We start from the raw sequence: 13,230 nt of genomic DNA on the forward strand, positions 1-13,230 counted from the left end.
TCCGAGGGTTTATCCAAGAGATCAGAACAGTTACATGCACATGACGCCTACAGGTGAATGTTGATGGCTTCACTCATAATTCGTACTTGCTGGAGACTGGGAGCGATCGAGATGTCTCTCAAAAGGGGATGCTTAGAGGCCATGTGCGCTAGCCACGCAAGGCAGCACAAAAGCAGGAGCAGTGATTCGAGTAAGTCTTAAATGCCCGCCTCCGTGGGAGAGAAGCCAGGACTCGGAGGCCACATGCTGTATGGTCCCGTTCACATGACACACTCTGGGGAAGGCTGGGCCGTAGGACAGTGAGCAGACTGGTGCTTCTTGTCTTGTGCTCTTGAGCAGAGAGGGGCTGCTCTGTGAGTTGCTCCGGTGCTGGATACATGACCCCACGCGCTGGTCAACCCACAGACCGGTCCCCATGCAGGAGGGGTGCTAAGGTACCCGATGGAGACAGACACACAGACGTCGGGCCATTGCACTGAGGAGGAAAAGAGCTTTGGAAATTGTACAGCTGCCGCCAGAAGCAGCTGCGCGTAAGCTCTGTCCCCACCATGGTCCAGCTCCTTCACTCTGCAGCTGCTGTCCGTGGTGCTGGGGCTGAACCGGCCGGGGCCCGCACGTGGGAGCCAGTCCCGGGAGCAGTTGCAGACTGGATAGGAGGGCTGGAGTGGACCTTGGGGCACGGCATGAGCCTGGCAGTCATCCGTATGAATTCCTGTTTAACTTACACAGGCACATATGTGTATCATGTATGTACGTGATGGCTTCACATACAGACATCTGTCACCAAGCCGTGTGAGGGCCTAGGAGCCGCAACCCCATTAGCCTTGAACAGACCTGATACCCAGATTGTGTTTCTGATAGGATTTACCAGTGAAAGGAACCAGGGCTCCTTGGAAAAATGGCTTTCTCTAGGGTTGGAGCAGGGAGAACAGAGGAAGAGCCTTGGAACTCCCAGAAAACTAAAGGACAGGGGCACGTCAGAGGGATGTGGGGCCGACTGAGAGATCGTGCTGGCCAGAGCCGGGACCATTTGCTTTAGTGTCAGACCGTAACTCAGTGTCAGGTGACTGTCGGTCGTCTACATGCCCACAAGGATAGAAATGACTCAGTAAACAAATGAGGAGACATGCCTGTAGACACTGCTCCAGGGAGCAGAGCTTAATCTGCCCACGATGCCACCTGGAGGGTGGACTGGACTCACCAACATGCTTCCTAGCAGAAGAGGAGGGGCCTTGAAGGGGGAGAGTCAGTGGACACCACCTCAGCTGGGTGCTCAAGGTCTGCGTCACAGTCCTCTGTCATGGTGGTGGCACCCATGCCTTGGTGTGATGCGGTGGGAAAGTAACTTCCCTCCGGGGGCTTCTCCCCAAAACCCATCACCTCAGTCTGACCATGGGAAAGCGTCGCACAAACCCAAACTGGGGATATCCCATGAAAGACTTGCGCAGAACTCCTTAGAGAACCGTCCAGTTCTGAAAAACAAGGAAGGCTGAGAGAGTGCTCTGATCAGAGGCCCTGGGGGTCGCGCGGGCGCAGGGCAGTGGTCCTGGGGAGTCATGGCGCGGCCACGGGGCAGTGCCCTGGGTCAGCCGGGAGCGGAGCAGGGACGTGCCGGGAAGCCGGGCCGTCCACACGGAGCCTGGGCTTCTCAGTGAGATGCTTGTGCTGGGGGTGCGAGCGCCTCCTGGCTGTGCGGGGGCAGCTTTGTTGTCCGGTGCATCTATGCAGCAACGCTGCACATCTCCGGCTGGTCAGGATGGAGAGTTTTCTTACAGATCTGTGACAGAGACTGTCACAAAACATGATTTGTCATACCTCTGCGGTGAGCTACTCCCGGGGCTTCAGCAGAAATGTTGCGAAGCGAGAGGAGTATGTATGATACAGGTAGGTTTTGAACCGTGTGACCCCACGAGTTAAACGAGGGTGATTAGACTGAACACTCTGAACCTTTCTTGCTGATTCTTATTTCTTTGTTCGGTTACTACTGTTTCTCAGATTAGGGGAGTGGTTATTGGTGTTGTTTGTGTTTTATTTTAATTTATTTTATTTTTAAAGATTTTATTTATTTATTTGACAGACAGAGATCACAAGCAGGCAGAGAGGCAGACAGAGAGAGTGGAGGAAGCAGGCTCCCTGCTGAGCAGAGAGCCCAACGTGGGGCTCGATCCCAGGACCCTGAGCCGAAGGCAGAGGCTTAACCCACTGAGCCACCCAGGCGCCCCATTATTTGTGTTTTAATAATTTGGTCCAGAAACCGTATCGATGATAGTCATAAGAATGTGAACACTGGGGGCATCTGGGTGGCCCAGTTGGTTGAGCATCTGACTTGATTTTGGCTCAGGTCACGCACGATCTTGGGGTCCTGGGATTGCACCCCATGCTGGGCTCCGAGTCTGCCTGAGATTCTCGGTCTCCCTCTGCACCTCCCCCTGCTCACGTGTTCACGTGTGCGCATGCATTGTCTCTCAATAAATAAAATCTTTAAGGAAAGAGTGTGAATAGCTTTGAATGCTTATGAATTACTTAAATGTAGAATGAAATTCAGTTACATGCAACCGTATGAATATTTGTGCCGCTGTTTATTTACAGATTAATATTCTCAGGGCTGCTATCAACAAGCTGGTATGTGATGGGCCAAATGGGTCGAAGTTTCTCGGGCCAGAAAGAATTGCACAGTTACAGGATAATGCTCGTCAGAAACTTCTAGGGTAAGTTGTGCCCTTTCTGTAAAGGTATTACATATCCGAAGCTGCCTTAGCAATTGTGAGAAAGGCTAACTTCAGTTCTCTCTCTTCAGTTCTGTACATGCAAGTGTTTTTCTGTGAACTTTGCCCCGAAGTTTGAGAACCGGCCTGCACTCAGGCCATCTCAGGGTAGTTGCCCGAGGCATGGGCTCCCAGGTCCGAAACAATGCTAGAAAACACGAAGCGTCCTTATAAAGCTGAAAGAAATCCACCCAGAATGTCCATGGGAAGGTGTGGAATGTCCCCAGCGGGTCAGATGCCCCGTGCCCAGCACGGCTTGAGTCCTGGCAGCCCCGGAGTCTGCCTCGGGCAAGCAGGGACAGCGACCGATGCTCCTTTTCAGCTCCTTAGAGCTCTGTCAGCAGGAGTGACCTTCCTGGCGAGTTAGGCCTTCCGCAGGGGGTTTTGCATCACAGTTCAGTGACAGTAGTAAGTAGGTTTGTAGAGCTGTGCTGACCCTGACCGTCACTCCGTCTTACATTTCGTCCGCCTCAAAAGTTCACGCGGTGTGTTGAAACTGAATTGTGATGGTCGCACAGCACACATTCACTGAAACCCTTGAGTTGTATACTTAAAGTGGATTCATTTGATAGTAATAAGTGATATCTCAACAAAGGTGTTTTTTTAAAGATTTGTTAGAGTGCGTGAGCAGGGAGAGAACAGAGGCAGAGGGAGAAGCAGGCCCCCCCAGTTGAGCAGGGAGCCCGATGCGGGGCTCGATCCCGGAACCCGAGGATCATGACCTGAGCTGAAGGCAGATGCTTAACCCACGGAGCCACCCAGGCATCTGTTTTTTTTAAAACAGAAAGGCTCGGGCGCCTGGGTGGCTCCGTGGGTTAAGCCACTGCCTTCGGCTCAGGTCATGATCTCAGGGTCCTGGGATCGAGTCCCGCATCAGGCTCTCTGCTCGGCGGGGAGCCTGCTTCCCTCTCTCTCTCTCTGCCTGCCTCTCCATCTACTTGTGATTTCTCTCTGTCAAATAAATAAATAAAATCTTTTAAAAAATAAATAAAACAGAAAGGCTGTTTTAAAAAAACTGAAGTTATTCCTGCTGAGCTGGAGGCACCCCCCTTTCCCGCCGCTGGTGACTGTGGCTCTGCGCTGGGTCTCTCTGGATTTGCTTTCCCTGAAAACCTGCTGTGAGTGGCATCGTGGTGGTTTAATCTGGCTTCCCTCACTCAGTGTAGCCTGTTCGCGGTGTCTCTGTGCTGTAGCACGTTCTGTTCCCTTGCGGGGTGACACTCTGGTGTCTGTCCTTGTCAGTGGGTGAGGTGTGGGGGTGTCGCCGGTTTGGGCTCTGCTGAGTGGCGCTCCCGCTGGCCGTCCATGGTCTCTGGGTGAACACGGATTTTCAGCTCTCTGGGGTAGAGATCTGGGAGTGACCCTGGGAGGTCGTCTGATGAGTCCCTGTTAATTCCTTAAGGAACAGCCAGACTGTTGTTCACATGTCTGCCCTGTCACGTCCCCGCCAGCAGTGTGTGGCGCCCATGGCGCACCGCGTCCTGCCAGCAGGGCCGTCGTCTGCGCACGTGTCAACCGGCTGCCAGAGGCGTGGTGCTCGGTGTGGTTCTAGTTTGCGTTTCTTAGTGACTGATGACAGAGAGCGTCTTTTTATATTAACTGATTGTGTATTTTGGGGTGAAATATTTGTTTTAATCTTTAACCTGTTTTTAAGTCGAGTTGTCTCATCACTGAGCTGTGGAAGCGTGCGTTCTGGCTGGAAGCTCCTCTGGGTGTGCCGTTGGTGGATCTTGTCCCGTGGTTCACCCTCACTATCTTACTGGTGTCCCCTGAAGAACATGGTGTTTAATTTGGACGGCATCTGCTTGTCTTCTTTAAAAAACGGATTCTGCTTTTGGTGTTATATCTGAAAAATCTTTGCGAAGCCTGAGGTCATAGAAGTTTTCTGCTCTTTTTCCCTTTAACGCTCACATTTGCTTGGTGTATTTGGGTTTGGGTCTGTTTTGAGATTTCACTTGTGTGGTGTAGATGTGAAATTCTAAGTTCCTTTTTTCACAGATGAACTCGTTATAAAGCCCGTCGGCTGGGAAGCCCCACTCTCCCCTGCTGACCTGCTTTGGCACCTGTGGCCACAAATGTTGTAGAGGTTTATTTCTCGACTTTCTGTTTTGTTCTGCTTATGTCTGTCTTTTTTAAAAAAAGATTGTTTATGTGATAGAGATCACAAGTAGCCAGAGAGAGAAGCTGAACCCACGGAGCCCCCCAGGCGCCCTGTTTACATCTGTCTTATGCCAACACTGTACTGTCTGGATTGCTGTAGTTTGGTGGCAGGTCTTGGAGTTGGTTCATATTAATCTTCCTGTTTTGTTCTTGTTTTTTTCAAAATTATGCATACTATTCTAGATCCTTTTCATACACATTTTTCTTTGTTTTTTTTAAATTTTTAAGTAATCCCTGTATCACACGTGGCGTGCAAACTCAACAACCCCAAGACTAAGAGCTCTGCGTCCCCCTACGGAGCCAGCCGGGACCTCCACATCCGTTTCAGGACCAGCTTGTTAGTCTACAGCTGGCCTTCGGAACCTGTGGTAGGGATTTTGCTGGATCCACCGCCAGTCTGGTGAGAATCAGCAGCTTAGCCGTACTGACTTGTGTGCTCCACAAAGAGGGCTTGCTCGGTGGTTCTCGGTTCACTTTTCTTCACTTGTTTTTATCGTTTTCGACGTGCAGATCTTGGACTGTTGTAAATTATTTCTAAATATTTTAGTCTTTTGGATCCTATTGTGAATGAAATTATTTTATTTTTGGCTTGTTCGTTGCTAGAAATGAGGAACTGATTTTCACGTGCTGATCTGTATCCTGTGACCTGACTAAGCTGGTTTATCAGTACTGGTGGTTTCTGTAGATTCTCTGGAGTCTCTCTCTCATGCACGATCGTAGCTGTGAGTGAGGCAGGCTTTCTCCTTCCTCACCGACCCGTGTGCTCCTCACTTCTCTCCTGCTCCGGACTGGCTGGAGCTCGCAGCGCGCTGGGCGTGGAGACGGCGTGGCGGAATCTTGCTCTTGTGCGGGTCTTGGCCACTCGCTAGGAGGGGGTTGGCTGCGGCTTCTCCACGGAGGCTGCTTGCCAGGTTGCGCATGTCCCCAGCTGTCCGCAGCGTGCTGAGAGCTTTTGTCAGAAGGGACATTGCATTTTGCCAAATATTTTTTCTGTCCTTGAGGTAATTACATTTGTTTTCTTTATTTTCATCCAATTTATATGGTACATTTTATTACTTGCTTCTGGGGTGTTCAAACTAGCCTTAGTTTCCGTTTTGAATTCCACATGGTGTGGAATCTCTTTATAGACTTGTAAATGGTTTGCAACATAGTTTTGTTAAAGGATTTTTCCATCTGTGCTCATGAGGGTGGTTGGTTTGTCCTTGTCTTGTGATGTCTCTGGTTCGGTATCAGGGTGAAACTGGCTTCCAGGAATGCGTTTTAAATATTTGACAGGATTTTCCAGTGAAGCGATCTGAGCTGGGACTTTGCTTTGCGAGGGAAATTTTTAGTTACTAAATGAATTTCTTGTGTTTAGGTCTATTCAGATTTTCTATTTCTTTTTCAGTCAGTTTTGGTAGTTTATGTCTTTTAGGGATTTGTTCATTTGAATTGACTAGTTCATTTACAGAAAGTTGTTGAGAATCTTCTTTTGTAACCTTTTCTTTTTCTGAAGGTTTACTTTTAGAGAGAGAGGGTGTGCGTGTGCATGCGTAGGGGGAGGGAGATTTCACGCAGACCCCCTGCTGAGCAGGGGTTCCCGACCTGGGGCTGCCCCCACCCCAGACCCTGATCTGATCCAAAATCTTAACACTTGGCCGCACAGCTGACGCAGCCACCAGGCGCCCCCAGACGGATGTCTGTCTGTATTACGGGCACTGCCCCCCGACTGCTGTCTCAGGCCCGCCGCTGTGGTGCACTGTAAGGGCGTTTCCGTTTCGGTAATTGTACTTTTATGTAGTTTTTAATTCTTATGCAGTTATCTCTGAGTCGTTGCCATATTTTCCCGTATTTAGAAGTGGTTCGCTGGAATTCTTTGTGTGTACTCACGATGGCGGCTCTGAAGTCTTGCCTGCTAAACCCACATTCGGGCCTGCTCAGCTGCTTTTGGCTGCTTTTTTCCCCTGGGTGTGGGTCATACATTCCTACTTCTTGCAAACTGACTCACAGTTTTTTGCTGAAAAGTGCCCATTTTATTTTTTTACTTTTCAAAATTTTTTTAGTTTCCGGGGTAGAATTTAGTGTTTCGTCGGTCTCCTGTGACAGCCAGCGCTCGCTCCATGCAGCGCCCCGTGAATGCCCGCCCGCCGCCGCTCCCCATTCCCCTCCCCGGCAGCGGCCCTCGGGTTCTTAGAGTTCGGGGTCCCTTATGGTTTGCCTCCCTCTCTGATTTCATTTTATTTTTTCCTCCCTCCCCCTTTGTTATATGTTCCGGTTCTTATATTCCATACATGAGTGGGACCTCGTGATCGATGTCTTTCTCCGATTGACCTATTTTGCTCAGCACATTACCCTCTAGTTCCATCCCCGTCGATGTAAATGCTAAGTATTCATTCTTCCTGGCGACTGATAGTCCCTCGTATACATGGACCACAGCGTCTTTGTCCATTCACCTGTCGACGGACATTCCGGCTCTTTCCTTCCACAGTCTGGCTGTTGTGGACGTTGCTGCTATAAAGATTGGGGTGCACGTGCCCCTTCGGATCACTGTGTTGTGTTCTTTGAGGAAGTACCCAGTAGTGCGATTGCTGGGCCGTACAGTGGCTCTGGTTTCGCTTCCTGGTGAACCTCCGAGCTGGTCTCCAGAGCGGCTGCCCCAGCCGGAGCCGGCAGTGCGCGAGGCTCCCCGTTCCCCGCGTCCTCACCGACACCGGTCGTCTCCCGAGTCGTTAACTTTGCCGTTCTGGCTGGTGTGAGGTGAGCTCTCACTGTGGTGCGGATTTGCGTTTCCCTGATGCCGAGACATGCTGAGCACTTATCCGTGTGTCTGTTGGCCACTTGGATGTCTTTTCTGGAGGAGCGTCTGTCTGCTCATGTCTCCTGTTTCTGGGATGTGGTGTAGTAGTGTAGGGACCAAGCCCCGTTCGGGCTCCGCAGGGCAGGCTTCCCGCCGTGTTGTGAGGCCACCGATGCCTGCGTTCTGTTTCTGTTTCGGTTCTCCTGTCTGTGTTCAGCCTGGCTCACCGGGAGTCGTCCCTGTGTGTGCGCCGCGCAGTGCTCAGAGGGTGATTAGTCAGACGTGCGCTGAGTCCCTAAGCCTTTAAGCTCCTGCCCCCTGCCGGGACATGCGTGCGTGCGTGCGTGTGTGTGTGTGTGTGTGTGTGTGTGTGTGTGGCTTGGGGATCCTGCCCTCTGCCGGGACATGCGTGTGTGGCTTGGGGATCCCACCCTCTGCCGGGACATGCGTATGTGGCTTGGGGAAAGCAGCCACAGTTCCGACAAGTTTGGGCTCTTGCCAGTTCTTACTCCCCCAGGGCTCTGCTGTGTGCACCCCCCGCCTGGCCATCCCGGGCTGCTTGGCTGGCTCAGCGCCGTCTGAGTCTTGGCTGCCTGTGTGTGGCCTTGAAGCTGCCAGGGGATGTGTGTGGGGCCTGTGTGGACCTCTGGTACTCCCATTCCCAAACCTCCCTCTTGGGCTCTGAGATTGTCTGTTGGTCTGCTTTGGGCCCAAGCAGGACCGTGACCTAAGGCTGGCAGAGCTGTGGGCTTTTCCCTTTCTTTCTGACCAGGTTTACTATTTCTGCTGCTGGGGCTGCCAGATGGAGCATTTCTCTCGGCACCTGATCTAGTGAGCTCAGTCTGGCAGTGAGGGCGCTGGGCTTGGCGGCCGGTCTGGCTGGGCCGCGCTGGGGCCCGAGGCTGAGCCGGTGGGTGGGAGGAGCTAGGCCCCCGCAGGAGCTGCAGCCCCGACGACACCGCTGTTCTCACCCGCATCCGGGAGTGCTCTGGGAATGAATGCTTAACTACCTGTTCTCGGTGAATTTCAAATGTTTGGGGGTTTGTGGGTTTTTGGACAATTTTGTCAAATTTTACAGCTGTTTGGGGGTGTGAGATTTCCAGGCTTTGTTCTGTCAATGCTGGGAGGCTCTACCTCTCTGTGCCTTTCATGGCATTTCCACCTGACCCAGGTGTCTAGGAGTAGGAGATGGGACACACCGAGGTCCCCTCAGGCAGCCGTGTGTGGGACGGGCAGCGCTGTTGCTGTGGAGGCGCGGGGGGACATGGGTTGGTCTTCTGCATCTCCTGCGTGGACAGGGGTTAAAATGTTCCTTGGTCATAACTACGTAAATCGTGACCTTTTAAAAACTTACTGCAGTTATAATTATGGATTTAGATCTCTTTTTAGGGGGCCTGGGTGGCTCGGTCAGTTAAGCGTCTGCCTTTGGCTCAGGTCATGCTCCCAGGGTCCTGGGATCGAGCCCCGCGTCGGGCTCCCTGCTCAGCGGGGAGCCTGCTTCCTCCTCTCTCTCTGCCTGCTGCTTCCCCTGTTCGTGCGCTCACTCGCTCTCTTTTACAAAAATAAATAACTTTTTTTTAATGATAGTGTTTTCAGTTACTGACGCATAATTACGATGATTTCTTTTTTTATTTTTTTTGTAATTTTAGTTTGTTCTGTCAGTTGAAGCCAAGACAGAGAATTGTCCCTAAGTGGCATGAAAAGCCGTATGAGTGGAATCAGGTGAGTGAGAAATAGCGCCACGGGGAGCCCCTGGGAGCGACGGACCTGGCAGGTGCAGAGCTGGGATTGTGGCAAGTCCTGAGGGCATAGAAGGGGACAGGCAGAGTGGGCGGCTCTTTGGTTCCTGGGGTGGCTGTGTCTGGATGCTGTGCTCTCTGTGAGGCCCGGGCAACAGTCCTGCCTCTCTGGTGGAAGCAGAGGGAGCGTCCGGGTGAGCCGTCCGGGCACGTCGGTGCTGCCCCGGGCTGCTCGGGCTCTCCGTGCACTGCAGCCGAGGTGGCTTCGCCTGCAGATGCTATCTTCTCCTGCTTCGGGCACAGCCGGGCCCGGATCTGGTGAGAGCCCCCTTCCCAGCTCGGAGACACGTGCCCTCGTGCTGTGTGCTCATGTGGTGGAGAGAGGGGGTCTCTCCCTCATGGCTCTTCTGAGAAGGACTCTAAGCCCATCGTGGGGGCCTCCCCTTTGTGACCTTATGTAACCCCACTCGCCCCCCAAAGGCCCCATCTCCAGACACCGTTACAGTGGTGATGAGAGCTTCAGCCTATGGATTCGGGGTGCGGGTCAGTCCACAGCAGTGGGGAAGGAGGGCAGGGCCCATCTGGGGCGCCTGGACATTTCCATGCCAAGTTTTGGAAACAGTAACATTTAACTCAAGGGGCAGGACCCTAAGGAGGGGCTTCCCACTTTAGTTCTCGAGCCAAGGGTGTTTTTGTAAATAAACCATCGCAGTAGAAGTGAGATGATGCCCCTGGGGTGCTATTTTACCATCCTGAGCCCAAAGGAAGCTCTCCTTCTGTGTGCGTGTGACCGGGGTCCCTCCTTAGAGTGCTCAGGACCCGACCCTGGAGCCTGCTCCCTGTGTCACAGGGCTCTGTCTGGGCGACAGCAGGGGCGCCCGCCGCCTCTCCTGTGGGCTCTGTGAAAACAGAACTTTATTTTGTGGTTGACGTGATTTGGAAAACATACCCATATTTAACGAAGTCGCAGTTCCTGCATACACAGGAAGGGTGTGTGCGTGCGACCTTCGAGTGAAGGTCACTGTATTGTTAAAGGAGGGTTGTCAGACGTACAGCAGTCAGTGCTAGAGAGAAGGGCAGCATTCTGGAAATACGCTTGGAGACTGATGGACTCCTGACTCCTGTCCTACACGTCTGTGTGTCTGGGTCTAATTTTATTCACTCGTTTCCGTATTTTACTTGATGTCCGTAAGGGTCCATTTTCTAGAAGGGTCCGACTGGTCCTTTTGTCTGTCCCCAGGTTGATCCAAAGCTGGTCATGGAGCAGGCTGACCGGGAGAGTGGCCGAGGGAAGAACACCTTTCTCTACCAGCTCCACAGACTGGTTGTTCTCAGCACCTAGGCTCCTCCCGAAGGCACCGAGGCCCGCCGCACACACAGTTTTGGATGAAGCCTACCCCTGCAGACCGGCTTTTCTTGGTATCTGGACGTCACAGTCTTGGCCCGCTGCGTCCGAAAGGTCTTCTCCCCCTTCTTTCTCCTCCTGCGTGGACGGCGGCTGGAGAGCGGTGTTTCTGTTCAGGTGGGAAGGATTGGAGAGTCTGGTCTTTTCTAGAAACAGAAAATCACTGTGTTGAAGATTTTGGGGAAAACTGAACGAAGACTTTGTGGGGCAGACGAGCTCTGTTTTGCTTTAACTCTACTCAGGTAACCATAGGTAGCTGAGCACGTAAGGTTCCGGTATGTGCTAGTGTGTTCTGTTTGTCACGGTGAGACGGGGGAACCGTGACCCCCAAACCTCAGTTCACCACAGTGGAGAGCTGCGTGTTTCTCAGAACCATGTGGCAGTTTCTAATTTTTTTTTCCGTGTGGGAAAATATTTAATTTTGCTAAAACTAACTTCAGTTTTGTATATTGCAGATTTTTATCTATGTTATAATTCTAAGTCTAAATTCTGGAAATCTGATTACCTGGCAACTAGTACATTTACGTTAAAGCAATAAAAGCTTTAGACTAAGTTTCTGTTTCTGGAAGTTTTTAGTCTAGAAGATTACCATGTATTTCACTCTAAAGCTTTAGAATTTAGGGAACTGACCAAGAGGAGTGCGGGCCTGTTTGTGAGAGTGAACTCCCGTCAGGGTCGGGGTCGGGGTTGCCTAAGAACGGCAGCAACCATGAAGCCCACAGGAGGAGATCCCTGCCGGCTTGCGTGGGTGTCGGGGTGCTGCCGTGGGGGTCCGCAGGGGCGAGTGGAAGCGTGAGCAAAGCGGTCCGCCTCGGCCAGCGGGTTCCAGCTGGGCGCTTGGAAGCGCGTGAGAAAATCCGAAGAGTGTGTGTGCCGGGGGTCCGTGGGGTGGTGACTGGGAGCTCATGTGGGCGCACTGGGAAGCCTCCAGTCTGGGGAGCTCCTGTAAACTGGGGTCCAGCCGGCACTCCCTTGGGCCTTGTGGGCCTGCTGGGGGGCCAGCGCTGTGTGTGTGTCACAGTGAGCCGTCGTGACCTGCCTCGTGCTGTCGCCCGCGTCTCCTTTGTGCCCCGGTTCTTGCTGAGCTGTGAGCTGAGGAGGTCCAGGTGGGGCGTCCCGGGAATGCGCGGCTCAGCTGCGGCGGGGGGTGGGCGCCACGCGGCGGCCCAGCTCTCCGCGATGCCCGCGAGCGGTCGCGGGTTTGTCCGGCTTGACGGTCCGCGCTCCGCCTGTCTTTCCAGCAGCGCCTCGTGGGAAAGGACGCGGGGTGTTGCATCGGCCGTTCCCACGGCCGGGGTCTGCGGCGGGCGCCGGGGCGAGCCGGGTGGGGTCCCTGTGCTTCCTGCGTGTTCGCGGTCCAGTTAGGTGAGGGGGAAGGCGGTCACCAGTGCTGGGCGGCTTGCCTTGAGTAACCCAGCTCCTTTGTTTCTCTGGTTCTAATCCGTAAAGGAAACCATTCCGGCTCTTCTTTTTTTGGTCTAGAATTGCCTGCATTTTGCTAAGTCTTGTGTTAAGGAAATCCGGATTCTCGATTCCGCCGTAGTCGTGGTTGACTTGGTGCCGGGCCCGGTGCAGGCCGAAGGCTTCACGCGCTTCCATCCCTGCTTGCCCTCAGCCCTGCAGCCGCGTCCACACTGCAGGGTCCCCGTCGTCACAACAGCGAGCTCGTACGCACGACCTCCTGCAAAAGCCAGTAGCACACTTGATCGCCTCTCTTCCCCTCATGGCCTGAAGTTGCTGTTCACCCGCACGAGTCTCTGGTCCTGTGGTGTTTTAGAGTTTTTATTTAAAGTCCAGCTAGTTAATGTGCGGTGTGATACCGGATTCAGGGGCGCCGTACACGATCCCGCCGTTCCGAACGCCAGCGGGCGCTCGCCTGGCCTGCACCCCTCCATCCCCACCCCGCCCCCCACGTCCTGTCTGCCCACCGCGGTTTGTTCGCTGCTTTGTCTCTCTGGTTTGTCTCTTTTTTCCCCTTGGCTCGTTTCTTTCTTAAATCCCACATGTGAGTGAGATCACGGAGCTGTGTGTCTTTCTCTGACTGAGTGCATTCAGCCTCACACTCTCTAGATCATCCGTGTTGTTGCAAATGGCCAGACTTCAGTTCCTTTTTGTGGCTGAGTCGTATTCTGTTTTATATATATACGCGCACCACGTGTTTTTTAAATTAACGTATAATGTATTATTTTCCCCAGGGGTGCAGTTCTGTGAATCATCAGGCTTACACCATTCACGGCACTCACCATAGCACACACCCTCCCCACTGTCCGTCCCCAGACACCCCATCCCCGCCCCCACAGCCACCCTCAGTTTGTTGCCTGAGATTAAGAGTCTCTTATGGTTTGTCTCCCTCCTGGTTTCGTCTTGTTTCATTTTTCCCTCCCT

General features: G+C 52.9%; 1 protein-coding gene across 1 annotated transcript in view; it reads left to right on the forward strand.

The window, feature by feature from the left end:
• Window positions 1–11,371, forward strand: part of TDRD9 (tudor domain containing 9) — a 100,762-nt gene extending 89,391 nt beyond the window's left edge. The window contains exons 34-36 of the mRNA XM_059371361.1: window positions 2,590–2,708; window positions 9,351–9,423; window positions 10,681–11,371. Of these exons, the coding sequence (XP_059227344.1) occupies window positions 2,590–2,708; window positions 9,351–9,423; window positions 10,681–10,782 (294 nt within the window). The 3' untranslated portion in view covers window positions 10,783–11,371. The remainder of the gene's footprint in view (window positions 1–2,589; window positions 2,709–9,350; window positions 9,424–10,680) is intronic.
• The last annotated feature ends 1,859 nt before the right edge of the window (window positions 11,372–13,230 follow it).

Source organism: Mustela nigripes, chromosome 13 (assembly GCF_022355385.1).
Source record: "Mustela nigripes isolate SB6536 chromosome 13, MUSNIG.SB6536, whole genome shotgun sequence".
Classification (NCBI taxonomy): Eukaryota; Metazoa; Chordata; class Mammalia; order Carnivora; family Mustelidae; genus Mustela; species Mustela nigripes.